The 21250-nt window shown below is 35.5% G+C and overlaps 2 protein-coding genes across 2 annotated transcripts; both read left to right on the top strand.

The window, feature by feature from the left end:
• Positions 1-270: 270 nt before the first annotated feature.
• On the top strand, positions 271-3927 carry LOC142240503 (serine protease inhibitor 42Dd-like). The gene is made up of 4 exons (XM_075312200.1): positions 271-430; positions 555-1621; positions 3546-3687; positions 3776-3927. Exons 1-4 carry the CDS (start codon positions 409-411, stop codon positions 3898-3900), a joined length of 1356 nt encoding a protein of 451 aa, XP_075168315.1. The 5' UTR covers positions 271-408; the 3' UTR covers positions 3901-3927.
• A 14407-nt stretch (positions 3928-18334) lies between these two features.
• On the top strand, positions 18335-20045 carry Spn43Ab (Serpin 43Ab). The gene is made up of 4 exons (XM_075313456.1): positions 18335-18490; positions 18567-19477; positions 19554-19698; positions 19806-20045. Exons 1-4 carry the CDS (start codon positions 18475-18477, stop codon positions 19925-19927), a joined length of 1194 nt encoding a protein of 397 aa, XP_075169571.1. The 5' UTR covers positions 18335-18474; the 3' UTR covers positions 19928-20045.
• The last annotated feature ends 1205 nt before the right edge of the window (positions 20046-21250 follow it).

Raw genomic sequence — 21250 nt, 5'->3', positions numbered from 1 at the left:
AATAAAATTAGGCGGGGGAATACCGATAATTTCTCTTTGAACAATAATGAATAGTTATCACTTCGGGGCTAACATAATTCCAATAAATGGGATTTCCCATGCACATAAACGATTTCATTATTTAAGAGAAGCACAAATGATTAAAGAAATCAAGAACCCTATACAAAGCCCAGTATTTTCATGACAATAAAAAAAGAGAATCCAGAGAACTAAAAACACACGAGTGCGACAATCTCAAGTGACGTTTGTAAATTTTAATAAAATCTTAATATTGAATGAATACTGAATCAGTAGAGGTTTAAAGCTACAACTGCAATCAGGTTTAGGTCACGCTTCCATACGAAATCCAATCAAAAAGAGAATAGCAAAAAAGAATAACAAATAAACAAACAAATAAAATACCCCGGCATGAAAACGATGTGGACAATTTGTAAGGAAATACAAAAAAAAAAAAAAAAGAATTATGGCTCATTACCAAGACTGTTTAGTAATAATAATAATAAAAAAACACAATAATAATTATGGTGTGAATTTCTGTGTCATTTCTTTTTTAGTTATAATCACAATCACATGGACTCATTTAGTTTGCGGACAGTGCTGTGGTCCCAGACCATTTCCATCGACGATAGTCCACGAACAACCAGAGATTAGAGCATCGACGTCAGAGGAGAACCCTATACCCATTACCGAAGAAACACGGAGCAGACCAATTCAAAATTTCGGAGGAAAATCACATCAGACCCGCATATATTTTCCAGATGATCAATACCAACGAACAATTCCATCGGAATTGTTTGATGCCAAACTATTCCAGTTAATATCGGCAGCTATGCCAAATCGAAATTTTTGCATATCTCCTATTTCTCTACAAATACTCCTCACATTCATATCAACCTTATCTGAGGGCAAACTACTCGATGAACTATCAAATCTTTTGAGTTTACCCCACAACAATACACAGGTAGTCCATGTCTATCAAATGCTCACGAAAATTCCACAAAATGCTGACCATGTGAACAATACTCTCATCTTGGCCAATAAACTGTATTACGATCAACGTTATGGACCAACTAAAGATAATCTAAATAATTATGCTCGTAGTGTATTTGCCACAGAAGTGGATCCAATAGACTTTCTTCAGTCCCAATCTGCAGTAAACACCATCAATTCGTGGGTTGCCGAAAAGACCCGTCAACTAATCCAAAATGCTGTCCTTCCCAATTCTTTGAATGCCTATACCAATGCGCTTCTCATAAATTCACTCTACTTCAAAAGTGAATGGAAAATTAAATTTGCCTCTTATGATACCGTCAAGAGTTCCTTCCACCTAAATAGTCAACAGTCGGTGAAGGTAGACATGATGCATAATGAGGATGTTTTTCGTTATGGCGAATTTGAGAATTTAGAAGCAAGAGTTCTTGAATTGCCATATCAATTGGATGATTTTACTATGATGATCATATTACCCAATGAGATCGAGGGTCTGGCATCAGTGGAGAGACAATTATCGCAAGTTACTTTGAAATTAATATCCCATCGATTGCAGCGAAGGGAGGTTATTGTAAAACTACCAAAGTTCGACATTGAATTCGATATTGACATGGTTAGCCCATTACAAAAGGTGAGTACGAGTATAGATAATTGAACCACATAATACCGCCTGTTTTTGGTTTACAAATTCGCAAAACGAAAACTATTCATCTCTCCATACAATTGAAACTAGAAAGAGATATAAACGGAAAAAGTATGCTACACATGTGAAGAGGAAGATATCCAATTTGAAAAAAAAATACAGGTTTGAGTCTACTTATAAATTCATAAACCAGAACATGGGGAATAAAAGCTCCTCTAAAGGGTAATACGGTCAAAATTTGGTCAATATAAACTTGACGTATTTCTTTCAATTTTGCATTTAAAAAACCTGAACACCCCTCATTTTGAAGGTGTGTGTGTGTAGAATGTTGCTCCTATTTGATTTTGGAATTCACTCTTCAGTTGTCAAAATGCCGTCCAAGCAAGAAGAGCAGCTTATCAAAATTTTGCTCGCGCATCGCGAAAATCCGAGCTACGCGCACGCAAATCTTGCATTATCGCTAAAAGTTGTCAAATCAATCGTTAATTAATTAAAGTGTTTGGGAACGTTTGTCGGGGGGAAATCGAAAACCGGAAGCCGCTGAGACGACAAAGAGAGTTGCCGGTAGTTTCAAGCGAAACCCTAACCTCTCTCTCCAAGATGCCGCAAATAAGCTGGGTGTATCGTCTACAACCGTGTATCGAGCCGGACTATCGATTTACAAGAAGGTAGTGACTCCAAATCGCGATGATAAACAAAATACGACGGCCAAAGCGCGATCCCGGAGGCTGTACACGACGATGCTGACGAAGTTTGACTGCGTGGTAATGGACGACGAAACCTACGTCAAAGCCGGCTACAAGCAGCTTCCGGAACAGGAGTTTTATACGGCAAAAGGAAGGGGAAATGTAGCAGATATTTTCAAGCACATGAAACTGTCAAAGTTCGCAAAGAAATATCTGGTTTGGCAAGCCATCTGTACCTGTGGCTTGAAAAGTAGCATTTTAATAGCTTCCGGGACTGTCAACCAAGAAATTTACGTGAAAGAGTGTTTGAATAAACGTCTGCTGCCTTTCCTGAAGAAACATGGTTGTTCCGTACTGTTTTGGCCATGGAGTGGTACGCCGCCAGCAACGTGCAGGTGGTTCCCAAGGACAAGAACCCTCCAACACGCTAGAGCTCCGCCCAATTGAGAAATACTGGGCTATTGTCAAGCGGAACGTAAAGAATAGCAAAAAAACTGCTAAGGACGAGCAGCAGATCAAGGCAAACTGGCTTTCTGCGGCGAAGAAGGTGGACAAGGTGGCTGTACAAAATCTGATGGCAGGTGTCAAGCGTGAGGCCCGGCAATTCGGATTTGGAAAAGCGAAAGCCTAACTGAATATTTTTCCTGAATTTTATACTAATTGAACTTGAAAAAGAAATTTAATTTGATTTTTTAAATAAACGATTTCACCGATTTACACGCGTTTTCCCTTTTGACCGTATCACCCTTTATTTTGCGTATGGTTGACTCTAAAGAAATGTCCGGTTAAATTTTTTTTTTGAAAGATTTCCCTACTGATTCCCCATTCAGAATTTGTATTAACATAAGTCAGGTGTAGCTAGGTTGGGTCTACCGGAGTGTCTCAGTCTTAATATAGGACATGAAGCCATGATATGGTATACATCTTCGTCTTGATCTATATTGCACATTGACCATTTTTGGTTAGATACCGGTTGGAAGATGTTCGATTTTTTTGGTCATGTAAGTCTTGAATGTTTGTTACCCAACGAGCTTCGCAATTACCTAAATTTAAATTTAAAATTTTTTGAAAAGCATTTCTGTAAAGAAAATATTCCGAGAATTCCTGAAATCTCGTGCCAGAGAAAAATCCTAGGTTGACATAATATAAATAATGGATAACCCCATATCTTGCAAATTGTAATTCAGTTTTCTTTAATTATAATTCAAATTGTCTGCCTTTTTCAGATGGGCCTTCATTCTTTATTTAACGAAGACTCACGCATAAATATTTTCAAAAATCAGGGAAAACCTTTGGTTGTAGATTCGATAAGACACAAAACTTATGTGAATGTTAATGAAGTTGGCACCGAAGCTGCAGCAATAACCGGTAAGCATTTCATTATTCATTTATATCTAAGGAGAGATTGTTGTAAGGATAATTAACATAACTAAATTATATTGAATTACTTTTTCAGTTGCCAAAATTGTGCCTTTGTCTCTGCCTATTGAAATCAAACATTTCGTTGCCGATCATCCATTTATCTTTGTGATACGTAACTCTAAGGCTGTATATTTTATAGGTCATGTAGTAAACTTTTAAAAAAATACAAACAAAAATAAAAAAATATTTAATTTATTTACGCGATAAAACAATAAAAAATTAACTTTTTTTGTATTGGTTTGGTAGAATTTTATATATTTTTTTTTAATTTTTCCCAGTCCAATTAAATTTTGTTTATCACGAGTATGTCTCTAAGGGCGTTTTCGTTTCGCAAAAAAATATGTTGCCCTGGTGTTACACTACTTTTTCCCTCATTGTATTTTCGCTCAAATAATAGTGTCATTCCAAAGTTATTGTTAATTCATAATATTGTGGGGGATACAGGATCCAAAATCTATGACAGTGTCCTTTATATTTGGCAATCAATTTCGAGAATGTTGCACCTTTTTTCCCAATCGAAATCGCCATAAGATTCATATACATACACCCTTAAAAAGATCGCTTCTGTAACATATACCCCAAACACATTTTGCTTCAAGCCTAACATATATATTTTCAGGATTGGTCCATACAAAATATTGTTTGTATTGTTCAAACATATTATGTTTCACCTTAGGCATACACTGGTAGAAAAAAATTTAATGAAATTTTCTTTGTGTGGATATATTTTTAAGGCGCCAATTGGTTACTTCCATTATTTTACTTGCAGCATACTCTCTAGGTCTCTCTTTCTAAACACATATGTGTTTATAGGCTATTTACAAATTAATATATGTTTGCATTTAAGCAAACATAATATGTTATAAAATATTAACATATATGTCCCAAACATTTTATGCTAGTTTATGAACATTATATGCTTGCACTTAAAAAATATCATGTTAAAAATTTTGATTTCCCAACATATAATTTTTACACCCAAATATATGGAAAACAGTATTTTTCGTCCGTGTATAATAGTAGGTATAAATAGAAGTTGAATAAAACAAAAAGAACACAAATGTCATAGAGGCACGGAATTCGGTTATTGATAACTTCACGTAATGTATGTGAGGCGTAGAATGCATGTGAGTCTCCAAACACGACATTTCTGTGCGTTAAAGCCTGAGTGAATAAAACTGTTCCACTTGTGAGTGTAGTATCTATTTCAATGATTTTTATTTTAAATTGACGATGGGGATAGAATAAGTTTGACATTCTGTTTGAAACACACCGATCATCCATTTATCTTTGTGATACGTAACTCTAAGGCTGTATATTTTATAGGTCATGTAGTAAACTTTTAAAAAAATACAAACAAAAATAAAAAAAATATTTAATTTATTTACGCGATAAAACAATAAAAAATTAACTTTTTTTGTATTGGTTTGGTAGAATTTTATATATTTTTTTTTAATTTTTCCCAGTCCAATTAAATTTTGTTTATCACGAGTATGTCTCTAAGGGCGTTTTCGTTTCGCAAAAAAATATGTTGCCCTGGTGTTACACTACTTTTTCCCTCATTGTATTTTCGCTCAAATAATAGTGTCATTCCAAAGTTATTGTTAATTCATAATATTGTGGGGGATACAGGATCCAAAATCTATGACAGTGTCCTTTATATTTGGCAATCAATTTCGAGAATGTTGCACCTTTTTTCCCAATCGAAATCGCCATAAGATTCATATACATACACCCTTAAAAAGATCGCTTCTGTAACATATACCCCAAACACATTTTGCTTCAAGCCTAACATATATATTTTCAGGATTGGTCCATACAAAATATTGTTTGTATTGTTCAAACATATTATGTTTCACCTTAGGCATACACTGGTAGAAAAAAATTTAATGAAATTTTCTTTGTGTGGATATATTTTTAAGGCGCCAATTGGTTACTTCCATTATTTTACTTGCAGCATACTCTCTAGGTCTCTCTTTCTAAACACATATGTGTTTATAGGCTATTTACAAATTAATATATGTTTGCATTTAAGCAAACATAATATGTTATAAAATATTAACATATATGTCCCAAACATTTTATGCTAGTTTATGAACATTATATGCTTGCACTTAAAAAATATCATGTTAAAAATTTTGATTTCCCAACATATAATTTTTACACCCAAATATATGGAAAACAGTATTTTTCGTCCGTGTATAATAGTAGGTATAAATAGAAGTTGAATAAAACAAAAAGAACACAAATGTCATAGAGGCACGGAATTCGGTTATTGATAACTTCACGTAATGTATGTGAGGCGTAGAATGCATGTGAGTCTCCAAACACGACATTTCTGTGCGTTAAAGCCTGAGTGAATAAAACTGTTCCACTTGTGAGTGTAGTATCTATTTCAATGATTTTTATTTTAAATTGACGATGGGGATAGAATAAGTTTGACATTCTGTTTGTAACACACCGATCATCCATTTATCTTTGTGATACGTAACTCTAAGGCTGTATATTTTATAGGTCATGTAGTAAACTTTTAAAAAAATACAAACAAAAATAAAAAAATATTTAATTTATTTACGCGATAAAACAATAAAAAATTAACTTTTTTTGTATTGGTTTGGTAGAATTTTATATATTTTTTTTTAATTTTTCCCAGTCCAATTAAATTTTGTTTATCACGAGTATGTCTCTAAGGGCGTTTTCGTTTCGCAAAAAAATATGTTGCCCTGGTGTTACACTACTTTTTCCCTCATTGTATTTTCGCTCAAATAATAGTGTCATTCCAAAGTTATTGTTAATTCATAATATTGTGGGGGATACAGGATCCAAAATCTATGACAGTGTCCTTTATATTTGGCAATCAATTTCGAGAATGTTGCACCTTTTTTCCCAATCGAAATCGCCATAAGATTCATATACATACACCCTTAAAAAGATCGCTTCTGTAACATATACCCCAAACACATTTTGCTTCAAGCCTAACATATATATTTTCAGGATTGGTCCATACAAAATATTGTTTGTATTGTTCAAACATATTATGTTTCACCTTAGGCATACACTGGTAGAAAAAAATTTAATGAAATTTTCTTTGTGTGGATATATTTTTAAGGCGCCAATTGGTTACTTCCATTATTTTACTTGCAGCATACTCTCTAGGTCTCTCTTTCTAAACACATATGTGTTTATAGGCTATTTACAAATTAATATATGTTTGCATTTAAGCAAACATAATATGTTATAAAATATTAACATATATGTCCCAAACATTTTATGCTAGTTTATGAACATTATATGCTTGCACTTAAAAAATATCATGTTAAAAATTTTGATTTCCCAACATATAATTTTTACACCCAAATATATGGAAAACAGTATTTTTCGTCCGTGTATAATAGTAGGTATAAATAGAAGTTGAATAAAACAAAAAGAACACAAATGTCATAGAGGCACGGAATTCGGTTATTGATAACTTCACGTAATGTATGTGAGGCGTAGAATGCATGTGAGTCTCCAAACACGACATTTCTGTGCGTTAAAGCCTGAGTGAATAAAACTGTTCCACTTGTGAGTGTAGTATCTATTTCAATGATTTTTATTTTAAATTGACGATGGGGATAGAATAAGTTTGACATTCTGTTTGTAACACACCGATCATCCATTTATCTTTGTGATACGTAACTCTAAGGCTGTATATTTTATAGGTCATGTAGTAAACTTTTAAAAAAATACAAACAAAAATAAAAAAATATTTAATTTATTTACGCGATAAAACAATAAAAAATTAACTTTTTTTGTATTGGTTTGGTAGAATTTTATATATTTTTTTTTAATTTTTCCCAGTCCAATTAAATTTTGTTTATCACGAGTATGTCTCTAAGGGCGTTTTCGTTTCGCAAAAAAATATGTTGCCCTGGTGTTACACTACTTTTTCCCTCATTGTATTTTCGCTCAAATAATAGTGTCATTCCAAAGTTATTGTTAATTCATAATATTGTGGGGGATACAGGATCCAAAATCTATGACAGTGTCCTTTATATTTGGCAATCAATTTCGAGAATGTTGCACCTTTCTTCCCAATCGAAATCGCCATAAGATTCATATACATACACCCTTAAAAAGATCGCTTCTGTAACATATACCCCAAACACATTTTGCTTCAAGCCTAACATATATATTTTCAGGATTGGTCCATACAAAATATTGTTTGTATTGTTCAAACATATTATGTTTCACCTTAGGCATACACTGGTAGAAAAAAATTTAATGAAATTTTCTTTGTGTGGATATATTTTTAAGGCGCCAATTGGTTACTTCCATTATTTTACTTGCAGCATACTCTCTAGGTCTCTCTTTCTAAACACATATGTGTTTATAGGCTATTTACAAATTAATATATGTTTGCATTTAAGCAAACATAATATGTTATAAAATATTAACATATATGTCCCAAACATTTTATGCTAGTTTATGAACATTATATGCTTGCACTTAAAAAATATCATGTTAAAAATTTTGATTTCCCAACATATAATTTTTACACCCAAATATATGGAAAACAGTATTTTTCGTCCGTGTATAATAGTAGGTATAAATAGAAGTTGAATAAAACAAAAAGAACACAAATGTCATAGAGGCACGGAATTCGGTTATTGATAACTTCACGTAATGTATGTGAGGCGTAGAATGCATGTGAGTCTCCAAACACGACATTTCTGTGCGTTAAAGCCTGAGTGAATAAAACTGTTCCACTTGTGAGTGTAGTATCTATTTCAATGATTTTTATTTTAAATTGACGATGGGATAGAATAAGTTTGACATTCTGTTTGTAACACATCGAAATATCGATTTCCACTATATACAGGGTATATATTTTTGATCATTTAAGACCATATAAGCATGTCCGTCTGTCTGCTGCTGTAAGCCAACACACTATCCACTGGGCTACGTAGCTGTTATTGACATCAACAGTCAAACAGTTCTATTTATATAGCATCGTTTTCAGCGCCTACGAGCAGATTAAACGAACTTTATTTAACAGAAACATGCATTTAGATGAGCACCGTGGAGCAGATTTTACTTTTCGTTCCTAATTCGAATAATGAAGGGTCCGGTTTACTTTTCGTACCTCATTCGAATTATGAGAGGTCAGGTTAAAGTTGCAGCCGGATTTTATTCAGGCTCACTCAGACTATTCAGTCCATTGTGATATCACATACATCAGGAGTGATATTTGTCGTCTTGAGAACACTAGCCCTGCCAGCATTTCAAAGTTCCATTTCATCCTCATCGCTACCACAGACTCGTAAGTGACACTGCAACAATCGCCAACTGTGATAGTATTTGCCATAACTATTCACATGAAAGTATTTTGCCATCACTATTGTTACAAGAGCCATTTTATATTTTGTGAAACACCAAGCACAGCTAGCTTCTTATAATTTATTTAAATAAAAATGATAATGAAGTTATTTCGCTTAAAATTGTGAAAGGTACATTTCGCTTAAAATTGTGAAAGGTACATTGGTGAACAATTTTTGACTTTCCTAATGGAATAAAGTGATAGTTTTTCAAATATTTTTCCAGACACGCTGCCTCCATTGGGAATAAAAGCACTGGCTGATAGACAACATGTAACTTGCAACTTGTAACTCAACATCAATCTTTTATTAATGCATGAAAATATATTAAATGTGATGTGATAAGGCCGGTACTCTGTTCGGTTTTCGCGTTGAAACTCCATACAAAATTAAAAAATGCGAAAAACTAGCGAAATTTTTCCATTTGTGGTACTTTGTTTTTATCGAGTTGAAAAACTGACGTTTATAGCATGGCGCCATTTGCAATGTGAATTAAGAAATAATTTATTTATTAAAACTATTTGTGTGGGTTTATAACACAAACACGGATTATATTTTTGTTCCGAAACTATACAAAGGATCAAAGGAGCAGCAGATCAATTGCCCAAGGAAAATAAAATGTTAATTTTGTAATAACAAACAGCAACCACCAACTTAATTCAATATCGCTCCCTGTAAAAGAGCGCTCCAAGTTACCTAAATAAACACCGCTTTCTTTGTGCGAAATAATGGTTTCTATAAAAATTTTTCGCAAGAATGAACATAGTACCGGCCTATCGTATACATGTTATATTTATGAAATTTTATGAATGTTTAATAAAATTAATAAACATCTAAACAATCGTGTATTACTTGACCACAATGATTCTTTTACAACTATCTTAAAATGCACTTTGTCTGATTGTTTGAAGGGGCTCTTATTGGCGTCCTTCTAAATGTACCCAGAAGGGCACCTAATAATTGCACACATGCGATACTTTTTTATAGTAACTTGGCGTGGTACAACCTCTCAATAGTGACGGCGCTTTTCCGAAGAGTTTTTGATATCGTATACGACTGTTTTCGACGTAGCGGGGATTCTCAGAAGCGCCCCCAAATTCAAGAAATGTTGGCAGGGAGCATATCTAATGTGCGGTTTAAGTTTAAATGGGGCCATATTTGCTTGGTGTCGTTACAATTTGCCATCATAACAGCCTTCTCAAGCAGTAAGATCTTGTATGTAGCCAGAGGCGTGTCTGTGTCCAGGCAACCATATTAGGTGAATATTGTACAGCCATCGCGTTGAGAGTGTTGCGGTAGTCGGTGGCCGTTTTCGAGTCATGGAACACAGAGTCCAAGGATTTTATTGCAGGTTGACTATCTGAGTATGTATTAATGCCAACATCTGTTGGAACATTAGGCAATCTTTTCGCTATTCGAAGTTCCAGATCTTTAGAATATACTCCGAACCCCACTTGTTCATCAAATTTGGGGCCATCGGTATAGAAATAATACCCAACGCCTCTTTGTTGGGTATTATTTATGTCGGAAAGCGGTTTCACTACAGTGTAATCCACTACGTTTGGCAGATCTGGCATTATTTTGAGGACCGAACTGTGACCCAGCCTTTTATCCCACCACAGAGATAGCTCACGCAACCGTACAGCCGTTGTTGCTGCTGACTGTTTGGCTAATATGTCTAAAGGTAATAAATGCAGCATGAAATTAAGGAGATCTTGTCTTACTGAATGTGCCCGAGATACACAAGCACGCCATACGCTGAACTTTGCCTAAACTTGTCGGCTGCTGAAGTTCCGGCCTCTATAACACCATATAGCATTACAGGTCTAACCACTGCCGTGTATAGCCAATGCACAATTTTCGGCCAATGCACAAAGTTACCGTGGTTTTTCTCGCCCTTTCATCATATTAAGCTTAAAGTTCACCTTCCTGCCCAAAATAACGCCAAAGTATTTTGCACACTCACCAAAGGGAATTTCAATGCCCCTAAGGATATGGGCTTAACCGTGGGAGTTTTGCGATCTTTGCGGTACATGACTAGTTCTGTCTTTGCAGGATTTAACCCAAGACCAATCTCTTTCGCCCATTTCTCAGTCATTCGGAGGGGTCTCGGTATAATAACTCTGATTGTGGATGGGAATTTTCCCCTGACTGCTAGAGCCACATCATCTGCGTATGCCACTACTCTATCCTTTCTTTTTCTAGGGAAACCAGAAGGTTGTTTATAGCAACATTCCAAAGCACAGGTGATAGAACTCCTCCTTGGGAAGTGTCTCTGTTCACATACCTTTGTATGTTTGCTTGTCCTAGTGTGGCTGAAATACGTCGCTTAGTCAGAAGTTCGTATAACACCCTAAATATACCTGGATCAACATTCAGAGATGTCAGTCTATTTAATACCGAGCTCGGATGGACTTTATTGCATGCCCCTTCGATGTCTAGAAACGCCACGATTCTGTATTCATTGACAGATAGTGAGCTTTCAATAAAGCTGACTAGTTCATGTTTCGAGAGCAAACTTGAATCGACGCTAGTTCTACGACAAATACCTATCATCCTCTCCAGAGTCTTAAGTAGGAATGAGGATAAGCTGATTGATCGGAAATCCTTAGCACTCGAGTGAGAGACTTTTCCCACATTAGGTATGAAAACGATTTTTGTTTCCCTTTACTTTCCTGGAATATATGGTAAGTTGATACATCCTGTATACATCGCCGACGACCAGGGGATAATTCTGCCAGTCACCGCTTTTTTCTCCGCCGGAGTAATTCCATCGGGTCCCGGGGATTTGAAAGGTCCAAAACTTTTTAAAGCCCATTTTATTCTAGATTCCGATACAGTTTCCTCGACAGGAAATGACCGCACATAATTATACCCTGCGCCACACTGTGGAACAGGGTATTATAAGTTAGTGCATATATTTGCAACACCCAAAAGGAGACGAGATAGACACATGGTGTCTTTGGCAAAAATGCTCAGGGTGGGCTCCTAAGTCGATATAGCCATGCCCGTCTGCCCGTGAACACATTTTTGTAATCAGAGTCTGGGTCGCAGTTTTAGTCCAAGTATGTGCTTTGGCTCAGAATAGAACCCTATTGATTTTGGAAGAAATCGGTTCAGATTTAGATAAAGCTCCCATATATAGCTTTCGCCCGATTTACACTCATATTACAACGCTCATATTACTCCGATTTAGTTGAAATTTCCCACAGGGAGTAGAATTAGCATTGTAGCTATGCGTGCCAAATTTTGTTGAAATCGGTCCAGATTTAGATATAGCTCCCATATATAAAGGGTGATTCTTTTGAGGTTAGGATTTTCATGCATTAGTATTTGACAGATCACGTGGGATTTCAGACATGGTGTCAAAGAGAAAGATGCTCAGTATGCTTTGACATTTCATCATGAATAGACTTACTAACGAGCAACGCTTGCAAATCATTGAATTTTATTACCAAAATCAGTGGCAGAAAATCCGCTTTTTTATCGACAAATTTTGTTCAGCGATGAGGCTCATTTCTGGTTGAATGGCTACGTAAATAAGCAAAATTGCCGCATTTGGAGTGAAGAGCAACCAGAAGCCGTTCAAGAACTGCCCATGCATCCCGAAAAATGCACTGTTTGGTGTGGTTTGTACGCTGGTGGAATCATTGGACCGTATTTTTTCAAAGATGCTGTTGGACGCAACGTTACGGTGAATGGCGATCGCTATCGTTCGATGCTAACAAACTTTTTGTTGCCAAAAATGGAAGAACTGAACTTGGTTGACATGTGGTTTCAACAAGATGGCGCTACATGCCACACAGCTCGCGATTCTATGGCCATTTTGAGGGAAAACTTCGGAGAACAATTCATCTCAAGAAATGGACCGGTAAGTTGGTCACCAAGATCATGCGATTTGACGCCTTTAGACTATTTTTTGTGGGGCTACGTCAAGTCTAAAGTCTACAGAAATAAGCCAGCAACTATTCCAGCTTTGGAAGACAACATTTCCGAAGAAATTCGGGCTATTCCGGCCGAAATGCTCGAAAAAGTTGCCCAAAATTGGACTTTCCGAATGGACCACCTAAGACGCAGCCGCGGTCAACATTTAAATGAAATTATCTTCAAAAAGTAAATGTCATGGACCAATCTAACGTTTCAAATAAAGAACCGATGAGATTTTGCAAATTTTATGCGTTTTTTTTTTTAAAAAGTTATCAAGCTCTTAACAAATCACCCTTTATGTATTTCTTATTTCGGCAAAAATGGCCAAAATACCCAAATTTTCCTTGTAAAATCGCCGCAAACAAATTTTGTCCAATTTAAATGCATGTATAGGTGAAGAGAAATCTTTAATCTTTATTTTTATATATAGCACCCAACACAATTCACGAATTTGATATGGCGAAAATGTGGATCTGCAAAGTGGTGCAGGGTATAATATGAATAGTCGGCACCGCCCTACTTTAGACTTTCCATACTTGTTAAATTAAAATTATCTTTTATAGAAAAACTCACTGGTTCGTGTTTGGACCTGTCTTCATCTAAATTCAATATTAACTCATTACCATCCCCATTACATGTCCCCATACACAGAAAAAAATCCGTAGTTAAACTAATGCATCTGATCGATAAACAAAGACACGTGGTCGCGTTTGATCAACAAGTGCGTTCTACTCTTGCTATTTATTCGGATAACATTCGTAAGATACTTTCAATAGTTTCATTTGTACCAAGTGATCGAAAATCTATAATTCTTCGCATATAATATCTGGATTGCGTGTAGATAAAACTTTTAAGTTTATTTTAATAAAAAATAAGCTGCTTTGCAGAATTTTATGCTTAATCTGTCCAATGTCCCCGTATGAGGACACCCATTTTTTCTAAAAAGTGAACAATAAATATTCAGTGTTTTTTTTTTTTTAAATCATTTTAAAGCATTATTGAATTAATAAAAACCCATAAAATCAATTTTTGTGCGGCAGTTTCATTTTGGGCGTTAACGTTCGTTTTTTATTTGGAGGACCCCACAGCGATTAATTGTTATCACACTTAAAACCCAAACAACATATTCACAATAGCCATGCGATTATTTTAGTTTGTCCAATTCTGTTAATGAGTGAAACGAAATTGACAAAGTAAAAAAATATATTTTGGAATACTATTTAAATTCGAGTTAAACTTTTTGAGTGAAAAACAATACTCAATACCAAAGCTCCAATACGTCTGGCACTCATGGGTGATATCATAGACCAAGGAATGTATAGACATCTCAAGTGAATTCACCATGGTTTTGTTTATTTGCAGAGCGCAGTCACTCCACTCAATTGCGCAGTCAAGTGACTCAATTTCTTTTTGGAAAACAAGAATTACCGTACAAATCAGTCAATTTGCATTACAAAAAAGGTGTGGATGTATAGAATTTTATATGCTTTTACAATATTTGGTGTTTCATCAAGAAAACAAAGGAAAGAAAACAAATTAAAGCCAAATTAAAAAATCACTCAATTGCAGACGTAAAAGAGCACTCTACGGTGTGCAGACAAACTACAGCGCTGTGCATTCATTTGAGATGTCTATACATTCCTTGGTCTATGGTGATATTGATAAACAGATTGACATATTCATTGATGCTGTCATCTCCCAATTATTTAGATGATTTTGATAGGCACATTTTGCCCAGTTTTTGTATGGTTTGACACCTTAAACGACAAATCATTTGGTTGATGGGGTTGTTTGCAACAGCTTCCCCCTTTGTGTTTGATCTTTTCAATAGAGGCTGTAGTAAATGGGAGTATCAAATTTTCATAGGGTGAATTCAGTTCGATAAGATCATCGGTTGTGTCTTTGATATTGAATACACCATTCCAATTTGTTTACATTTGAGTGGCACTGGCACAATGTGATAACAAAATGATTTGCATGTGAATGACATAAATAAATCAAAAAAATATATAATGTACATTGCGAGAAATTATTGTGGCTATCAAAATTGTTGAATGTAAATTAATAATAGATGTTCTCATAATTATTTCGATTGTTTAGTTGACGGGGGTTAAATAGAAAAAATTGTATGAACTCAACCACTAAGCCGGCACCGCCCATGGCAAAAATTGAGTGTCATCCGGCGCCGGAAAAAATGGGTCGGTTTTTTTCTCTAATCAAAGAGCATTTTATTCATAGGGATGGTATTGAGCATAATAAAGACAACTTTTCGACCTTTTCAAAATTGGTAAAAGTCGGCTTTTCGTTCTTTTAAACATTTTTAAAGCTCTCTCTGTCTCTTGGGCTTTTGAAAACGTTGACTTGCCAACATTTTCTTTATTCTCAAAAGACGAATTTGAGACTTTTGAGATTATTGAAAAGTCGACTTTTGAAATCGTAACTTTCCACTTTCTGATCAATTTTCTACGAGCAAAACCCTTTTTAAAGAAAATTTGAGTTCGACATTTCGGATCTGGCTTAAATTTTCTTGCAATTTTTGGTCCGATTTCTTTTATTACTCGATGCAAATTAAAATATTCACACCAGTAAATATTTGTTAGTATTTGTGCATTTTATACATCAAACATGTAAGATTTCACATTGTTTCTGTGATTATTTTTAAACATCTGATACAAGTATTGCGCGTTTTTGGACATACTCAGAAAAGAAATGTGATCACCTTCCACATCAAAATGTTATTTTTGGGTGGGAAAAAACAAAATTTTTGCCGGCAAGATATTGTTTTCTCGCCAAGCATAGAATGGTTATCAAAATCAGATACATAATTTGCAAGAAAATAGTATGGTTACCAAAAAACATGTTACATGTTCACCATCCAAAAACAACAGCTTGCTCTAGGAGGTGGGTGTAATTGACTACTCTGTCCGTCACGGCTTGGGTATGCAGTACTAAAAGAAAACAAGCCTATTGTAGGATTAAGGGTGGTACTATTTTTGACTAAATTTCTTGGCCTTCTGAAACTCCGCCGAGAAATTAAGCTACGTGCAGGATATATATTCCAATTCCATTTCATGAAGTTTTTAAATACAGAAATTAAATAAATAGAATACACGAATGCATTGACGAATATGGTTTTTCAATTGAGTTGCACAGCATGCATCGGAACACCAATAGATTTGCTGATTTCATTTCACGCCTCTGCACTTTTTATTATCCCAGCAAAAAAGCGTCGCAAAAAAGTAGTGAAAATGTTTTTTTTTTAAGTGGTGCAACATTGGCGCAGAAGCGATGCATTTAACTTGTCATAGGACGGATGTCCACCATTTCAACGAATTTGCATCCCTTTTTAAGGTGTGATCCGAATTCAGATGTGAATTAACAAATTTTGTAATTAGTTGTTTATGATTTTTAATGGATACTAACGCTATCCTGAAATGTTCGACCTTAATTATTTTCAAAAATTCGAAATTTTTCTAAAATGAATTTAGCATTTTTTCAACAAAATATAAATAATTTGTACCATTTTATAAATTCTTACTCTTTTTTTAACCTTTTTGAACCTTAAAAAAGTTAAAAAGTTAAAATTACCCATTAAAAATGTGAAGAAAACGAGTTAAAAAAATTTAAGTAAAAGAACTTCCTGTGTAGTAAAAATAAATAACATCATTGAAAGGACATTTTGGGAAGTGCTTTTAAAGTTGTGCCTTTAGAAGAAGTTCATATTTTTTTGCTGGGATATGTTTATATTCTACGCACTTTTTAAAGTAGACGCCTTTATGTTTTTAACTTCCTGAATTACTCCTCGTCCATATTTTACCTTGTTTTCCGTTTGCTGATTTTTATACCCTTCACCACTACTGTGGTATAATAAGTTTGTGCATTTGTATGCATTTTTCCAAGAAGGAAAAGTCTGAGACCCATCGTTTAGTATACCGATCGTCTTAGAATTAAATTCTGAGTCGATTTAGCGATGTCCGTCTGTCTGTCTGTCCGTCTGTCTGTCTGTTGATGTATTTTTGTGTGCAAAGTACAGCTCGCAGTTTTAGTCCGATTGTCCTAAAATTTGGTATAGGGTCCTGTTTCGGCTCAAAGACGATCCCTATTGATTTTGGAAAAAATCGGTTCAGATTTACATATGGCTGCCATATATATTTTTCACCGATCTGGTCATAATTGGCGTGTATATCAACCGATCTACCTCAAATTCTGTACATCCGAATATTTTATGAGTCTCGAAAAACTTGCAAAATATCAGCCAAATCGGTTGAGATTTAGATATAGCTCCCATATATAGCTTTCGCCCGATTTACACTCATTTGCCCACAGCGGCCAATTTTTTGCTCCGATTTAGTTGAAATTTTGCACAGGGAGTAGAATTAGCATTGTAGCTATACGTGCCAAAGTTGGTTGAAATCGGTTCAGATTTAGATATATCTCCCATATATAGCTTTCGCCCGATTTACACTCATATGACCGTAGAGGCCAATTTTTTGCTCCGATTTAGTTGAAATTTTGCACAGGGAGTAGAATTAGCATTGTAGCTATGCGTGCCAAATTTGATTGAAATCGGTTCAGAGTTAGATATAGCTCCCATATATATGTTTTTCTGATTTCGACAAAAATGGTCAAAATACCAACATTTTCCTTGTAAAATCGCCACTGCTTAGTCGAAAAGTTGTAAAAATGACTCTAATTTTCCTAAACTATTAATACATATATATCGAGCGATAAATCATAAATAAACTTTTGCGAAGTTTTCTTAAAATTGCTCCAGATTTAAATGTTTTCCATATTTTTTTACTAACATTGTGTTCCACCCTAGTGCATTAGCCGACTTAAATTTTGAGTCTATAGATTTTGTAGAAGTCTATCAAATTCTGTCCAGATCGAGTGATATTTAAATGTATGTATTTGGGACAAACCTTTATATATAGCACCCAACACATTTGGCGGGTGTGATATGGTATCGAAAATTTAGATCTACAAAGTGGTGCAGGGTATAATATAGTCGGCCCCGCCCGACTTTAGACTTTCCTTACTTGGTTTTACATGTTTTCGACGCACTCGGCGCATTGAAAAGTTAAAAGTTCATCAACTTCATGCGTCCGTTACGTTGGCGTGTAACTCAAACAATGGTATTTCTACAAATGTAAGTTTTTTTGACAATACCGTACGCACGCATGACCAGATGGTATGTAATTCCACCTTAAGTCTTTCGATCATTTTCTCTCTGTGTCTTCTCTAAACGTCCACTCACACTTTCCACGAAAACAAAATAATAACAACAACACACCACAACAAACGAGCATCTTTTCCGAACAAAATAACACAGAGATCGTTTACTAAAAATTTAGTTCTAATTCGGACGTGGAAGAGTAACCTTAAAAAGCGCTTTTATAAAATCCCCAACAATCAAGCCAACGAAACAAACGCACGCATTATCAACAAAATGAAGTGGCATTTGTGTAAGCGTTATCATCACTCTATAGGCTCAAGGTGATAATTATATAATCAAATTTAATTTTTACCCCCAAAAACCAGCTATTTTGGCCACTATAGCCATTGTAGGTGTGGTCAATGCTGCTACCGTGACCAGTAATGCGGCCCAGGCAATAGATCGCAATATTTTTGCTACAGATTTGTACACGGCTGTGGCTAGTGAGAAATTGAATGACAATGTCGTCATGTCCCCGGCAGCAGTACAAATCTCCATGGCTTTGGCTTTCTATGGGGCCAAGGGCAAGACGGCCACTGAAATGCAAACTGGCCTACGTTTAGGTTCAGGCAATGCCGATGAGATTGTACGACGTTTCAGTGAATTCCAACAGACCTTTGGCCGGGACAATAACATCCGTTTGGCCAATAACATTTACATCAATGAGAATCTGGAGTTTAAGCAAAACTTCAAAGATGTAGCCCAACGTAGTTTCGACTCGAATATTGAAAAGGCCGATTTCCATCCACCCTATAACAAGAGGACTGCCGATCGTGTTAACAAGGCCATGGAAACAAAGACCGGTGGTAAAATTGACAACATTTTGGATCCCAACCTTTTGCAGGACCTCACCGAGGGTGTTATTGTCAATGGCATTAGTTTCAGTGCTCCCTGGCAAAAGGCCTTCCGTGCCGATAAAACCTCAAAGCGTTCTTTCTCCACCGGCGGTCGCCAATCATTCCAAGTGGACACCATGTGGACTGTGAATAACTTCAAGTATGGCGAATTGAGGAATTTGGATGCCACAGCCGTGGAAATGCCCTACCAGAACAATGACTTCTCAATGGTTGTCCTATTGCCCAATCGCAAAGATGGTTTGCGTGACTTGTTGCAATCTTTGAAGGGTAAGAATTTAGTTGCCCTACTCGACGAGAGTCTCAGCTCACAAAAGGTGGAAATTTATTTGCCCAAATTCAGTGCGGCATTCAATACCAATCTGGAGGAACCATTCAAAAAGGTAAGCATGAGTCTTGGGCTCATTCATAAACCAAACGTATTTTTGGGGAAGCAATAAATTTTGTCCCTTCTCACAGTTGGGTGTCAGTACCATGTTTACACGCCAGGGCGACTTTGGCAATATGTACCGCATGTTTGTTAGCCACTACATCAACAGTGCCAATCACAAGGCTCATGTAGAGGTAGCTGAAGCTGGGGCAGAGCAACCGGTGGAATCTGGTGGTGAGTACGAACATTGACCTGCTGGTGCCAGGCTCATTTGCAATTTTTGCAACGATTTGTTAAACTAAAAAAATTCTTTGGGTTTTTTGTTTTGTGTTCTTTTTTAGGTCTCAAGAATCTTTTTTCACGTACTAAGAAATTCGAAGCCGATCATCCATTTGTCTTTTGCATCAAACACAAGGATTCGATCATATTTATGGGTCACATTGCAAATTATGCCTATGTTTGAATTGATTGTGGTTTAGAAGAAGCAAAAAAAAAACACAATTGAACACACAAAGAGAATCGTTATAATCTCAATTGATCTATTATTGCAATAAAAAAACAAAACCAAGATGATTACTCAACGTACGAGTCTTATGAGATTATTTTTGGTTTGGGCCTGATTGCTTCAACACATGGGTTGAGGATCAAATGGTATGTTCGAAATGGCTTATCAGCAGTAGCGGCAGAACCCATGAAAGCTCAAATATTCAATTGTGCACCGCAAATACGATTGGAGATGAAATATTTCGAGAATAATATTTTATCAATGTTTGTTCTCGGAAAAAACACAAATTTATGTGTCAACCGTGGAATTCCAAACAAGATTAGATTAGATGCACTCAGATTTTGCCAATAGAAATTCGTGGTGAAATTGGACAGTGTTAGTTAGGTCTGTGTGTTGAAATGAATTTATTTTGGCGTGCCAGTTTCAGAGCATTAAGTGATATTTGGTCCACAATGGTCCCGCTCGAGTTTCGATGCCTGACTGCACTGAGTATTTACCAAACAAGATTTGTTGTCATATACCCGAGGAATACTTTACCAATAACGCCCCAACGAACTTTTTTCATTGACATAACGAAAAAACCTTTTGTTGGGGCAATAAAATGTTTCGTTTCCCAACAAAAAAGCGTAAGCTCAAAAACAATGAAAATGTTCTTTTAGGATCCGAAAGTGGTGTAGAATTGGCTGAGAAGCAATGAATTTTACATGGGCTTTTCTTCAAGTGTGATGATATTTCAGTATTTCGGATTTCCATTAAAAAAGAAATAAGGAACAAAATAAAATATATATTTTTTTCTATATTTTTCTACATGTATCTCTACGTAGAATCGTTTTGAATAATGCTAGCGAATTTTTGATCGTAAATTCAACGTGTGTCTAGAAATGGATCAGTACACTCTTCAAATACTTTTTGGAAATTTTTATTATTTTGTTTGCCTTTGCTGTGTTTTATAGCTGGTAAAATTCAGATAATTTAAATTTATTACGAAAACTTAGTAAAACATAAATGTTTCAATATTTATCAGAAAAATGTCCGTTCGTCTGTTAAAATCCAGATTTGACTTCCGGAACCTATTGGAGGTGTAAATTTCATCCGATCTGGAACGTGATCTTCGTCTACATCCTCCAACAAACATGCCAAAATTGGTCGATATCGCTCGATAATTAAATTTAGCCCACTTATAATCCGATCCCTTCAGTGGCCTATTGGTTCAAAATTATATATAACCACCATATTACACAGAAAAAATATCACCAAAATATTACCAATTAAAGAGTTGAT

Source organism: Haematobia irritans, chromosome 5, assembly GCF_050003625.1.
Source record: "Haematobia irritans isolate KBUSLIRL chromosome 5, ASM5000362v1, whole genome shotgun sequence".
In the NCBI taxonomy this organism is placed as follows: Eukaryota; Metazoa; Arthropoda; class Insecta; order Diptera; family Muscidae; genus Haematobia; species Haematobia irritans.
The sequence above is the reverse complement of the archived record's forward strand: the minus strand, read 5'-3'. Positions and strand labels throughout refer to the sequence as shown.

Coding starts and splice junctions, on each gene's coding strand:
- Spn43Ab (XM_075313456.1), top strand. Junction 19,478..19,553: donor TGGAGGAACCATTCAAAAAG/GTAAGCATGAGT, acceptor CCCTTCTCACAG/TTGGGTGTCAGTACCATGTT. Junction 19,699..19,805: donor GCAACCGGTGGAATCTGGTG/GTGAGTACGAAC, acceptor GTTCTTTTTTAG/GTCTCAAGAATCTTTTTTCA.
- LOC142240503 (XM_075312200.1), top strand. CDS start 409: ATGAAAACGATGTGGACAATTT. Junction 431..554: donor GAAAACGATGTGGACAATTT/GTAAGGAAATAC, acceptor TTTCTTTTTTAG/TTATAATCACAATCACATGG. Junction 3,688..3,775: donor CGAAGCTGCAGCAATAACCG/GTAAGCATTTCA, acceptor TTACTTTTTCAG/TTGCCAAAATTGTGCCTTTG.